Consider the following 14,541-nt stretch of genomic DNA (forward strand, 5'->3'; position numbering starts at 1 on the left):
AGACAACCAAAAACAAGGGGCAAAAACAAGAGACTCTGAGAAGGGTTGATGCCGTTGCCTTCTTAGGGATTTGAACGATTCAACTACGTTTCGATTTTTCGTCGCTTTTTCCGATCCCAATCATCACCAAAAGCGGAAAAATAAAACTTGGTAATGAATTTTAATTTTTTTTATTTTTAAATGTAAAAATTCATTGATTTTATCCTCTTTTTCCTTTTCTGATCGTCTATTGTTTCATTTGATTTCTTGAATATGTAATTTTTAAAAAATTCACTCTCAATACTGTTAATTTTTTTTTTTTTGGGGTTTTAAGTTTTGGTATGATTATTTTATCTGTATCTATATTGATTCTCTTTTGATTTATTAATATCTGGTAATTCAAAGGAATTAATATTTAATTTTATTAGAATTAGAATTTGGTGGAGATGGAGATTTAACTAATTTTAAAAATTTTAGTTTAAAATTTTTTTTTTTTTTAATAATCAGGCCTGTTTTGAATAATTATTGCTTGGATATAGTAATTGAGTAATTTTTATTTGCTAAGGTTTTATGCATCATAGTAATAGTAATAATTTTGCTAGGTACACATCAAAATTGTCTCTTTTCGTTGCTAAATTATTAGTTGTGATCTTTTCCTAGCAAGTTTGATATTTTTATTAATTTTTTTTCTATTTTATATTCATTTTATAACAACCATTGTTTCTTTGATTCCATCTTTGCTTGGTGTGTGGATGTTTGGTGTGTTCAAAGTTTATATTAAATAGGATCCAGTTTGTGAAATTTGAAGTTATAAAAATGAGTGATTTTCGCTTCTATAAGTAAAAATCTTTGTGATCATTTACATTTCCTTGTCTTTTATTGTTGTTGCATGTCGTCAGCAGGAGCAATTTTGATGTCGTACTTTCTCTGTCCCTTTTTGTATTGGTGTGCACTGAATACCATTTAAAAAAAAGTCTAAAGAGTAATGTAGGAAATTAAGTAGTTAATTTTATTTGCTGGGTTAAATTGCACTTAAAGTATCATCATGAAAAGGTGACTTTTCCAGTGGCAACATTTTAATTTGGAGTATAATGTTGCTGAACTGCCTTTGGACAGGCGAATTTTTATTTGCAAATTAATACTTTTATAATGGAGGCTTCATGTGAAGTCATTGCTTGACTTGTATGGTTTATTTGATACAGAAAATGGAGGACATGGACATTGATTCAGTAGGGGACATACCTGACACTCCTGATAGGTTATCTTCACGACGAATGAATGGAGGGGATTGTGTTGACAAAGAAAGCAAGCTATCAGTAGCTGGTCATGTAGGAGGTTCTAATACTGCAGGTGAAGGATCTTTGGATAGGCTATGGGACAGAGGCAGGCTGGTTGGCGAAAATGGGCACAACAGAAAACATTATATACACCCTCGAAAACTTTCAGTAAGTGTTGATGAAATTGAGCGACAGAAAAACACCATTGTCTTATCCCCACTAGAGAATGCTCAAGAAAATGCTCCTTTATTTAGGAAAACCACAATGGAGAGAAGCAGGAATTCTGTTGGAGAGCAATACATGGATAAAGGGAAAGCTCCTTGCTCTAAGTTGCCTTCTAAATCATCTGGATTCCGAGAAGACCATGCTATTCTAGATTTGACCAAACAGAACATGCACAGCCAAATACCTGAAATGGCATTTCCACAAGGTGGATCAAAAAATCGCTTAGCTGAAGGAAGAAAAGAAGTTCAGCTACCAAGAAATGGTGGTTCTTACTTATTTAACTCTTCAAGCAATTCTGCAACATCCAGAAATAACTCCAAGGGAAAGGAAAAAATAGATGACATTGGATTTAGAACTGTAGGTTCAGTTATTGGTCATGGAAAAGGAGTGGGTCTCTCTCATGGTTCCCCACTTGGGATGGAAAAACAGTTGCCTGCATCTCACCATTCTGTTGTCTCACCAAGAGCAGTTTGGAAAAAAAGATTGGTTCGAAATGGCTGCATCTCCCCCCAGAATATAGCTAAACAATTAAATGAACAATCCCAAAACAGCTTTAAATCTGAACAAGATTTTGGGAATGTAGTTAGCAATGGTCCTTGTATGATAGACATTAGCGAGATAATTGCTGAAGATAATAATTATGGTAAAGGAAAAGGAGCTCTACATCCTCACACATCTAAGGAGCATGATATCAATTTATCTGGCAGGTAAAAATTTTAAGTAGCATTCTTCTCCAACTAGGTTTATTTTCACCTTTGTCTATTGGGTGCTTTCTTTTAACTGTTTATAGGTTTCATTTCTTGTGTTGAAATGTTTTCCAAAGAGATGGGTACAATCTTTGCTAGAAGCTTTGAATAGTGTGTGATAAAAGGACAATGTAGCATCTTCTTAAAATTTATAGTAATGTCAAGAGAATCTTGGTGGATTAAATTTTTTCTGTTAATTCTAACTAGAAGGGTCCATATGACTAAAACGTGTGGTTTTCCTGCTGCAGTCCTATGAGTAATAATGGAGAAGCTACTCGTATTAATGATTCAAATAAAGATGTATGTTTTGAAGAAAAAGGTGATTGGAGAAGCACACGTAACCCTTCAAAGAATTTAGATTATGCAGCTGGCCATCATTTCTACAGATTTAATAATGTTGGATGCCAAGTGAATCAACAAAATGAAAATAGAGTTGTGAGAGATAATGCTCGTGGAGGAAACAACAGGATTCTATGTGATTTTCCCAAAAATCATGATGCAACCGAAACAACTCCTGTGATCTTCTCAAGATTGAACCAAATAAGTGAACCTTCTCACGCAAGAAACATGCTGCCTAAAAGGCAAATGAAAAATGTATTAACCTCAAGAAATAGTGGTGAAAGTTCCAGGGTCATTCCAATTGACTCAGACATTGTGTTTCTTGGTTCATCTAGGGAATCATCTAGTTCAAGGTCATCCAGAATTTGTACTGTGCAACAGCTTGATGTTTTGGATCTTGACGAGTCATCTGAAATGAGAAGCACAAATGCCAATCATATGGGCTGTGTGAATGATGAGGACTCAAAGGCTAGGGCAAGACAAGTTGAAGCAGATGAAATGTTGGCCCGTGAACTCCAAGAACAATTATACCATGAGGTCCCAATATTTAGCAATGGCCAGGTTGATTCTGTTATTATTTTACGCTTTTGTCCCTTCATTAATGGTGACTTTTTTATTTATATGTATTAGCTTTAAATGTTTGTGAACCTTTTAACAGATTGACGAAAACATTGCATGGGTACTTCAGCTGGAGGAAGATGAACTCCGTCCTACTGCTATTCAGAGTCTCCACGAGCCAGATCATGTGAGTAAGCTTAAATTTATTTACTTATTTTTTGAGTTGATGATAACCTGAAAGCCTTCATTTAGTGCATGAGATTGAGTGTGCATCATGAAATCTTTTATGATCAAAGGTTTAAAATAGCTTCTAGATATGTGTTTAAACTAGTGGAAACATGCCATACAAGACGCACGAGCCTTTGCTGTGAAAAGTAGAAGAGACTTGGATTCAGTAATTTTGTCCCTAGATCCCAGAATGGTAAATGATCAGGGTTATACACAAACCTTGATGTTAGTAAAGGGTTTGTAGTTTTTGCATGTTTGATTGTGATAATTATTAAAAGGCTTAAATGTCAATTTTGAATTTGATTGGTAAATGACCTTAGCTTTATTTAAACTTGTTTGTTTGAGCTTGTGAACACATGTAACATGATTATCTTGAAACTCTAGTGCCAGCTAGTTTAGGTGGCAAAGTTGGTTGTATCGAGGACTTAGAATCAAATCCTGCCTTCATGAGTGGCAGAGGGAAGTGGGGAGGGTACCCCCATTGTCTAGCCTGGTCATTGGACGTAAAAAGTTTTGAAATTCAGTGTTATATTCTTACTTTTAGTCTTAGCACCTCTTAGAAAAATACCAAAATGTTTTAGTATATTCAATGTTATATTCTGTATCCTGCAAATAGAGACAAGTTAGCTTTTATACAGCATACTATATCCCAAAAAAGTTGGACCAAGTGATTAGCTTTGTCAAGACTCTTTGATGAGATACTACTACATTGAAGGAATTAATGAAGCAAGCACTAGAGGAAATATGCTTCTCTATATCTTGGTCGTTCAAGTAACCAATTGCTGTAAACCTATTGGTAGTGACAAAAAATTTTCAGCTGTGTGCATGTGACCTGGTGAACGCATGCTTTTATTGGTTTGCACATGGCTTCTTTTACTGCTTGAACTTCTCTAATTCATGGGTTTGTCTTAAAATAAATAAATAATTTGATCTTGATGTGTGGCATAAATTATTTGTTTGCATGTTGAGACTTAAGTGCTTGTTGGCATCATTAAAATGCCTTTTTCACATTGATAAATAATCTTGTTATCTTATCTGTTCTAGTAACAAAACAGTCAACCTGGTGTATGCCAATCATTTTGGTTGGTTTCTAAGTGGCTGTTTGTCACTTGATTTCATGTTTAACGTGGAAAGTTAATGTTTATTGCTAACAGGATGCTCTTGTGCTCACTCCTCTCTATCTGTTTCCTTTCTTCTTTTTTTTTTTTTTTTCTCCCAATTGAGAGGTTCTCTCTCTCTCTCTGTCTCTCTTTTCTGATTAATTATGTAAAGTATTTATTTTTTTAATATCATAAGTGACATTGATGCTGTGTATGTTGTTGATGTAATTTCAAGAAGTTTTTAACTTTCTTTTACCCCAATATCCCTTTTTTGTTTGTAGTCCATCTCTATGGCAACCCTATTTAATGTTAAATAAATAATATTATTTGAAAGAATATGAAAGAGATTGCATAAAATGGTAGGAACCCATCCTAACCGAATTAGTATTTAGATGCTTTAGTGGCTATGGTTGTTATTAAAGAAGGCAGAGGTCCAACTTTACGAATACTCTCTTTTTGTTGCTGTAGGGTCAATGACCTTAACTTATTATACTGTTTGATTGGGGCTAATCTTGCTGACTGAAGAGAAGGGATACTATATTTCATGCATGCTATTTGAATTGACTGGAAAGATTTTTTTTTTTTTTTTGTAGAATTGCATATTTGTATTTATCAGACACTAGTATCTTGATGTATACGAGTATTCAATAAAGGTTGTTATATTTTCTAGTATAAAAGAAATGTTTTTATTAATCCTTTCTGGGCCATTTTTGTTTTATATTCTTTAGATGGTATTCATTCTCTCTTAAGCTATATGAAATTGATGCTTTGCTTTTGTATTTATATAAGTTCCTCCTGTAATATTATTCTTTGCCTTTGATGCAGAGAGGCTCAACAAGGCGGTCTCGTGTTCAGCCTTCATCACAGACTTTTCAGAATTCTTCGAATAGGAGAGGAGTACAGGCTCATTTCTCTACTTCTGCTAGAGTATCACGGTCAAGGAGTGGAGTTTTGAATCAACCTCGAATAACACCATCTAGGACTAGGAATTTTCAGTTTCCTCTGGATATGGTAATTTTCCCGCTTTTGTTCCCATCTTGTATTCCCATCTTGTATTTCTTACTTTCAACAATAACTGATTTATTGCTTTCTGATACAGAGACTTGATATATTGGAAGCCATGGAGGCTGCAATTGGAGATGCTGACGACATGGGAATGGCCAGTCACATCTTCCAAGTTCAACGTGAATTTAATGAGTAAGATTTTTCAATAATTGTTTCTATTAAAACTGGATTTTTGTTGACCATATTAGATGATTGTATCATGCAATTTGGTAGACAATTTATTTAGAGGCTGGTGCCATTTTTTTTTGCAATCGTAAGTGTCTTGGGCTGTGAGATGCAAATGCATTCTTATGGGTTGCCACTTTTTGCTGAAATGTTAGGTGTGTATCCAGGTATGGATCCAGCATTGGTAAGATCAGCCCTGGAAAATAGCACACTCTGGCCTATTAGTTTTTTGGTACACATACATGCAATTTTAAACATAGCCATATTGCTTCCACATGGTATCCTACAAGATGGAAAATAAACAGCGTGGCTATTGTATTGGTGTAAAATAGGTTTATTAGAAACCACGTTTCATGTATAATACAAAATAGTTGGACACCATCCTGTTTTGGTTGAACACATCTATTGCAATATGGAAATAATTGCCCACTTAGAGTGGTTTTTGATTATATGGTTTTAATTGGCCAAAAAAAAAGAAGAAAAGATTATTGAGTTTGAAGTCTTGTAACTATTTAGAGGTTGCAAACATTACACTGATAGTGAACAACTATAAGTTGATTGTGGGTTGATGCATATAAATTGTGGTAATTAGCAAACCAAAAATACTTTACAAACTGGTGAAGTAATAGCATCCCAAAATGGTTCACAGTTCTCTCTATAAGTTGATTTTAACATACCCAATTTCTCCTTTTTAATCAGTTTTGTGGACATTTAAACATTTGTTAGGTTCCAATGTTTCATCCAAGCTTCTTTCTGGTCATGGATAGACCACCCAATTTTGGGTCAACCAGTAGTTACCATATTGCAGTTTGGTTGAAGGAAAATTAAGACGTTGAAATTTTGTAGAATAGCATGTCATTTTGTGTTGGTAGGAGTATCCACTATAGGTAGATAATAACTAATGATCTTTCTACAACATGTAATTTATCCTTTTTTCTTCTGTTATGTTGTATTTCTATGTTGCTTAATATTCTATTTACAACTGTTACTTAAAGACATTATATCTTGTCTCCTTTTCATTTTCTTGCAGAAACGATTATGAAATGCTGTTGGCCCTTGATGATAACAATCATCATCATGGTGGTGCATCTATTACTCAGATTAACAGTTTACCACTGTCCAAAGTACAGGTATATGTCTCGGACCATAAAGATAGGTGTTTACTTTTTGCTTTCCTCATCCATGTGCGTGCAAATAGGCTGTCCACTGCTTATGTTTAGCTATCCAGATATAATTTGTTAATTATTGTTTTCGATTTCTTTATTAATGCAGACCAATAATTTTGAAGAACCTTGTGCTATATGTCTTGAAACCCCTGCTATTGGAGAGACCATTTGCCGTCTTCCTTGTCTACATAAATTTCACAAGGATGTAATGCTTTTTATCTTGGCAATGCCACTTTGTTTTCCCTTTTCAGGGATTGATTTCAAGTTGGGTACCAGAGCAAGTTAACAATTATTTAATTTTTTTTCTTCATTCCCTTTATGTGGCAGTGTATTGATCCATGGCTCAGCCGCAAGACGTCATGCCCAGTTTGCAAGTCATCTATAACTTGAATGGAAGTGTTCGGTGCATTAGTCATTACGCATGATAGTAAAATGACTTAAGCAAACATTATCAGGAATAGGTATGTATTTCTTTCTAATTGACTCCCGTGACAATTTTTGTTACAGAAACATGCAGGCTTCTGGTGTTACTCCACCCTTCTCAACTTCATTTGAATTCTGAAAAAATCGCCTCTGTTTTCAGGGTCCAGCAAAAGATGATTTGTTGGCATAATTCATAAACTGAAATTTTTCTTTGGATGTTATCTTTTGCCTTTGCCTGCAGATTTGACATATAATGAACCAAGCGCTATCACACAACGAGGGGAATGGATCTGAAAGCTTGATGAGAGAATAAAGTCCCTCCTTGTCACGTGTAGAGCAGACAATTCTTTAAAATGTTAAATCTTGTCAGTGTAAGCTATGGGGAAGAATTACTTTCTAGAAAGTAAGGGCTTGGAATTCAGCATATGAACGATCCTGTTATTTTGTTGAAAGCAGTTGGTATTGTTGGAAAATGGTGAACAGTCCAGCCTAATTAATTTTCACCATTCTTCCCCTATCATAGGTGTAACGACAGCCGTTTGCGATTGAATCGTTCGTGTTGCTTCACTTTTTCGTTTTTTTGCTTTTTTTGTTTTTTTAAATTCAGACTATTTGAATTCAGAATAAACCACACTTATCCCGTCACCGTCTCCCCTTGAAACAATTCCTTTCTACGTGCCTGTCCAATTGCTTTTTATAATTATAAGTTTCTTTTCTCAGAGGTAGAATGGTAATTTTCTCAAGGTATTTGCGAAGCTTGATGAATTGACAATGGTTGTTAATACGACAAAATTGGCCGTGTCAAAACAAATCAATTCGATACGGTCAAAATTTGTAGGCCGACTTCGAATAAATTCAGAACATCAACTTCTTTTATATATATATATATATATATATATATATATATATATATATATATATGTATGTATGCGTATAGTAGTTGTTATGACGGAACGGAATCTACCTCGTTGTGGGGCTAAAGAAAGAGATATTTAACTATTAACATGTATACGAGATATAGCTGAGAATTAATTTTATGATAATGTCAAAGATACAGCCTGAACTCTCTTTCAGGTTTCTGTCCAAAACACCAACTAACTTATTACGTTGCTTTATTAAAATGTCCAGCCCAGTTTTAGAACAATTTGACAAGAAATCATAGCAGCTAAGAAAAGGAATTTTATCGGGCATCCTTGGATAAGAGGTTATTGGTTTCGACTATCCGGGCATTGCAAAGCTCATCGGTACAATCACCCCTTTCGAAAACAGCTGCTGCCCCCATCCCTGTGCCTGCATTTCAGCAGTGAAATCTGAGGTCATCAACTCTGGCTAGTATACAACAGAAGGGAGGGGGGAAAGAGAGATAAAGAAAGAGTACCTATGCACATTGAAATCACTCCAAAGCGGCAGTCTTTGCCACGCCGCTTCATTTCGTGCAGAAGCGTAGCAACACAGCGAGCACCTTCAACAAGCACAAAAGTGTGCACATTAACATGTGGTGAACAGTGTCGCATCCTTATAATGCTTTAATTCTAATGATAATGCATACACAAGACATTATATTATAAGGAGAACCTACAATTTCTTGCATTATAGTTACATGTGCCATTTTAGGCTTAACACATTCTCAGATTCACATGGATGTAGTTGTATGAGTAGAGCATCAACAAGTAACCATTTTGAGCATAGATAATTCCAATAATTACAAATATAAACAACAAAATTATGCAAACTATGTGTTAGAAATACCTGTTGCACCCAATGGATGTCCAATTGCCATTGCACCTCCATTAACATTAATCTTTTGCGGGTCAAGTTCCAACTTCTTACGGCAATATACAAACTGGGATGCAAATGCCTGCAACAGAGGAAGATATTAGAGACCTTTATGTATTATAATTCTCTTTAACTAAAAAAAGTCAAAGCTAAACCATAAACTACCTTGTACCTCATTTATCTCAAAAAGATCAACATCATCAAGTTCCAGACCAGCAGCTTTAACTGCTGCCGGAATTGCCACAGCTGGGCCAACACCCATGATGGCAGGATCCACACCAACTGCAGCAAAAGTCCTGGAAGATCAACAAGCACTTCGTTAAATTAATAGAAAATTTAATGATTCTCATTAGTTTAAAGAAAGAGAGGGTCTGGACTTTGTTTCCTATTAAACTGAGTTGATGCTCCTTCGAAATAAAATACAAGCAGGAAAAAGAAAAATCTCCTAGGATATGTGGAATGCAAAATGGACATGACCTAAACTTAAAACAAACAACTGCTGCACGCTATCACTGTATTTTGAGACCCAATCATGCATGCTTGACTAATGAAGCAGTTTAATACAAAACTTAAAAAGAACATAACTGCTGCAAGCTATCACTGTATTTGAAACCCAATCATGCATGCTTGACTAATGAGGGAGTTTAATACAATGAGTTTACTGATAAAGAAATAGAAATTGAACAATTTCATATAGATAACTAAAGACAAAATAAAAAAAAAAAAAAAACTGATAAGTGTGAAAGTAGATGGTCAGATGCTCTTTAGAAACCACATAAAATAAGAAAATTAAAGATTAGAATACAGCCCTCACAACTGATAGTCAAAATGACAAGAAATTTCTAGTACACTTAGAAAACCCATAAGACAACAGATGTAACAGAGCAGAGAGTATTGGGTTCATATAAGGTACATAAACGTCATGAGGTTACTGCCAACAGTAAACCCATAAGACAACAGATGTAACAGAGCAGAGAGTATTGGGTTACTGCTAACAGTTTCATTTTACCGGATATAACAGAAGGATATGAAACCAGACATTCCACACCTGAATACACCGAGAATCGGTAGCCCTTTGCGCATGGCAACACTTCTTTTCATGAGCAGAGCAGCCCCAGCGCCGTCAGTCACTTGACTAGAATTTCCTACAATACAAACAGCATACAAATAAATACGCTGAAACCAACAGAGCAGTATAGTCTTCCAGAAAGTATACGGTGCATTATCCAATACCAGCGGTGGTGCTCCCATCTTTCTTGAACACAGGCTTCAATTTTGCTAGATCTGACAATGAAGTGTTAGGTCGGATTCCATCATCAACAGAGATTGTGACAGGTTTCTCATCACCAGTCTTTGGATCAACAATCTTCAAATATTAAATATTACAATCCAAACATGAATATATTGGCACAAAGCATTCTGTGAAAGTATATCAAACATAGATTATAAGATGAAAAGAAACAGTAGCTACCTTGGTGGCCACAGGGATTATTTCATCTTTAAATTTACCAGAAGCTGTAGCAGCAGCTGCTTTCCTGTGAGATCCAACCTGACAACCAGAATTTAAGAAAATCAATATATATATATATATATATAGAGAGAGAGAGAGAGAGAGAGAGAGAGAGAAAGAGAGAGAGAGGAAGAAATTGTTTGCAACACCATACTGCACGAGAATCATTCAACTTACTGCTGCCTGATCCTGTTCCTGCCTTGTCACACCAAAGCGATGAGCAACATTCTCTGATGTAACACCCATAGGAAGGAGACAATTCTGAGCTTGCTCCATTTGCTTGACCTGCCAAAATCAACAAAAGATCATGTCAGGGCTAAAAATATTGTTTGGCTATAGGCAGAATGATAAACAACCGAAAGCACACATAAAGAAAGAGAGAGAGAGAGAGAGAGATAGAGGACCCTAGGGTTAACTGATCCTTCCCAAGCCATTGGGTTAGTGGTCATTGATTCCAACCCAGCCCCAATCCCTACAATAAAAGTAGTTATTACTAAAAATAGAAATGCTGCATTCTATAGAGATATAACAAAATATCATCATAAACACAGGCTTCCTCTTACCAATGTCATAAAACCCTGCCTTTATTGCAGCGGCCACATCAGCAACTGCCTGAAGCCCAGATGAGCATTGCCTGTTCACAGTTCTAATGGGCACAGCTTCTGTATCACCACAAAATTTGCTTCAGTCAACCAACAAAACAATAACAAAATAAAAATCCATCAAAACACACAATCAAAGGTAAATATGAATACCAGGGAAGCCAGCATAGAATGCAGCCATCCTACATTCACTCGCTCGTTGAGATGCCGGTGCCAAGACCGTTCCCACAACAATATCCCCAACTTCACTTGGATTCAAATTGGTTTTCTCTATCAATGCCTAAACCCGACATAACCACAACAAAATAAAAAAAAAAACCAAAAAATAAGATAAAAATGAAACCAAAATATAGATTAAGACAAACCCTTAAAACAGGAGCAAGCAAATCATCGGGATAAGTATCCTTGAAACCGCCTCGATTTGATTTGCAAAGGGCAGTCCTATATGCTCTGTAGAATTAAGAATTCCATAATCAAAACCAGAAATTCCAAATAATCTTTTCTTTAGTTGAAAATTTTCCAAATAATCTTAATTATCAGACAAAAAAATGTAAAAATTATTAATTAACCAATTTAAGAGAGTTACTTACGCTACTATCACCACATCATCTCCAAATACATTAGTTCTCTGATAAGCAGCGCTATCTCCAGCTAAACAAGCCGATGCCTGAGGGATTTTTATCAAATTTTTAATTCGTTAGAATAAAAGGAATCTTTTGACAGAAAATAATGAATAATCAAAATTAAAGTCCTAAATAAAAATATTTAAGCAATTCTTAAACTGGATCAAATGTTATTCCTTTTTTTTTTTTTTTTTGTCTAGATAGCATTTATAGCAAATAAAATTATAAAAATTCGAATTTGAGATTCAAAGAACAGAAAAGAAAAAGATCCAAAGAATCAAAGTTAATAGATTTAGTTGAGAATAGTAAAATGAAGATTTACAGAGAGGGAAGAGTTGTAATTTTTCTCGGACGAATAAGAAGAAGAGAGTGCAGGATTGAGGTGCTGGAGCAAAATTTTCTGGCGATTGATAGCTTTCTCCATTGTTTTCAGTCTCAAAAAAGAAAAGAAAAAAAATTAAGATTAAATAGAGAGAGTGTATGTTTCTGTTTGGCGTCCGAGAAAGAAATATGAAATATTGGGATGGGATTTTCTTTTCCTCTCGGTAAGTTTGGTTTCTACAGGATATAGAAAAAAAAAGACGACACAAATGTAAAAGTCAGATATTTACATGGGAGAAGTAGCGAGAGAAAAAAGATAGTATTTGTCTTCAGCTTTTTGACCTAATAATAAAAAAAACTTTAAGAAACGTCAAGATTGAAGTTCGACTTCAGCATCTCCCTTTGTTATAGAGTTCTACCGTTTTTAAGAACAAAAAAAAAAAAGATAGTTTTTTTTTTTTAGTTAACGTTAGAAAAAACTTTTTGGAAATGGTTAAGGTCAAACTTAAATTTTAAAAATTTTTAATATAATTGTTTAAATTATAAATCGATTAATTAATAAAATATTTAAAAATTTATTTGTTTATTTATCAGTTGAAATTAATTGTTTTTTTTATAAGAAAATACTTTCATTAAGCTACAATAATGTCGTTATTGCCGATAGTTTTCAGGTAGATAATCCCGAACAATCTTGTGCCTGACATCACAAACTACTTTTGCTATGTTATGGGATAAAGAATTTGGCAGCCTATTAACATGGTCGAAATGACAAACTTTATACTTGAAAGCTACTTTTGTAACGTTCAGCAGACCTTTGGTTTGAAAAAAAAAAAGATTACTTTTTAGAATCTTATTTTTTTAGAATTTAATTTTTATGTTTAATTCACGTTATATGATTGGAGATATTTTAAGATTTTTAATAATGTTCAAATATCTTAAAATCAAAAATTTATTTTTTTATGATTTTTTAAGATTCTAAAAAAATTAATTTTATCTCATATTTGATTTTAATAACAAATTTTTTAAATTTATTTTATCTTGAAAATCAATGTAATTGGATGATAAATAAAAATTCATTTTGATATGAAAATGAGCATTTATTATTACACAATTGGACAAAAGTGTAATTTTAATCACACGAATAGACATATAATATATTATATATATTAAAAATAATAATTTTAAAAGAACAAATATAATAGATAATAGATAATTATAATTTTATATTTTATATTTTTTTATTTTAAAAAGCATTACGTATTTTATATATAAAGCATTATAGATCAAGTAAAATAATAATAAAATAAAATAGATATTTTTTTATCAATGATGTTCTTATATAAAAAATATAATAATTGTATAATATTATAAAATAATATTTATTATACTTAAAAATGTAATATTTGTTAATAAAGATTATGTTTTTTAATTTTAAAATTTAGTTGATAATTTATCAAAGATTACGTTTTTTTTTTTTTCAAAATGTGATTAATAATAAATAAAAATAACATGATAAAATTACTTTTGATTAAATATTTTAATTATATTTTTTTACATAAAAACGTGATCTTTAATAGTAATAACTACATTTCTAATTTTAGAAACTTGTCCTTAAAAGACCAAATGAGGCTTGTTTTCCAGGCAAGTAGGCCAATCGATGCCTTTGTTATCATTGTTTTTTTTTATTTTTCACTCATCATTAGGCATGCCTCTTTTATAAACGTAGTGTTTGTGACTTTAGTAATTTTATGGGCAATGCATCAATGCCTATGTCATCATTGTTTGTTTGTTTTTTTTTTTTTTTTTTTTTTTTCTCTTGCATGCCTTTATTATAAACGTAGTGTTTATGACTTTTGAGTTTTGTCATACTTTCTAAGGACTTTGAAAAGAGTTGCAGAATAAATGCGAAGAAGCCTAACATTGACTTTGAGTTTTGCAAATGACTGTATTTATATTTTAATAAATATAGTATTTATATAATTTTTTTATACAAAAATTACGTTTTTAAATGAGAAAATATCATTTTTAATTAAAGATTATATTTATATATGTATAAACGTAATCTTTGATTAAAGTCAAAGAATACGTTTCTTCAAATAAAAACGTTGTCTTTAATTAAACACAATTATTAAGTAAAGAAACGTAATGCTTGATTGTATTTAAAAATTGTATTTATTTTAAAAAAAATGTAATGTTTATTACAAACATTGTGTTTATATATAAAAAAAATGTAATCTTTACTTAGTCTTTGATTTTATATTTGACTTTACATTTTGGCTAAAGATTGCAATTAGGTTTAAAAAAAATGTAGTTTTTGATTTTATTATATATTTTCATAATAAATCACCTCATTTTTAACATTATAAAAATAAAAATTTTTTTATTTTTATTTAATGATTGTCACAGATTTAATTTTAATTACATAATTGACATTTGAA

General features: G+C 32.8%; 2 protein-coding genes across 5 annotated transcripts; one reads left to right on the forward strand and one right to left on the reverse strand.

Annotated features, from left to right (window-relative positions):
• LOC111307894 (uncharacterized) lies at positions 1-7,935 on the forward strand. 4 transcript variants are annotated; one of them, XM_089751378.1, is made up of 11 exons: positions 1-150; positions 1,182-1,424; positions 1,511-2,188; positions 2,476-3,127; positions 3,225-3,311; positions 5,278-5,463; positions 5,552-5,649; positions 6,713-6,812; positions 6,955-7,053; positions 7,176-7,309; positions 7,513-7,935. In XM_089751378.1, the coding sequence occupies exons 2-10, from the start codon at positions 1,381-1,383 to the stop codon at positions 7,236-7,238; spliced, it is 2,007 nt and encodes a 668-aa protein (XP_089607504.1). In that variant the 5' UTR covers positions 1-150; positions 1,182-1,380; the 3' UTR covers positions 7,239-7,309; positions 7,513-7,935. The 4 variants fall into 4 exon arrangements, with proteins under 4 accessions (XP_089607504.1, XP_022761940.2, XP_022761941.2 ...); XM_022906205.2 differs by having other exon boundaries at positions 1,182-2,188; XM_022906206.2 differs by having other exon boundaries at positions 1,182-2,188; positions 2,476-3,103.
• A 354-nt stretch (positions 7,936-8,289) lies between these two features.
• Positions 8,290-12,434, reverse strand: LOC111307895 (3-ketoacyl-CoA thiolase 2, peroxisomal). Its single transcript, XM_022906209.2, has 14 exons — positions 12,105-12,434; positions 11,750-11,826; positions 11,525-11,609; positions 11,313-11,439; positions 11,121-11,219; positions 10,962-11,029; positions 10,735-10,842; positions 10,519-10,596; positions 10,281-10,413; positions 10,096-10,192; positions 9,220-9,343; positions 9,021-9,129; positions 8,650-8,733; positions 8,290-8,561 (listed from the first exon to the last, which is right to left on the reverse strand). Exons 1-14 carry the CDS (start codon positions 12,204-12,206, stop codon positions 8,452-8,454), a joined length of 1,401 nt encoding a protein of 466 aa, XP_022761944.2. The 5' UTR covers positions 12,207-12,434; the 3' UTR covers positions 8,290-8,451.
• Positions 12,435-14,541: the final 2,107 nt, after the last annotated feature.

This window comes from Durio zibethinus, chromosome 22 (assembly GCF_047325235.1).
Source record: "Durio zibethinus cultivar Kanyao isolate XHJ-2024 chromosome 22, ASM4732523v1, whole genome shotgun sequence".
Lineage (NCBI taxonomy): Eukaryota > Viridiplantae > Streptophyta > Magnoliopsida > Malvales > Malvaceae > Durio > Durio zibethinus.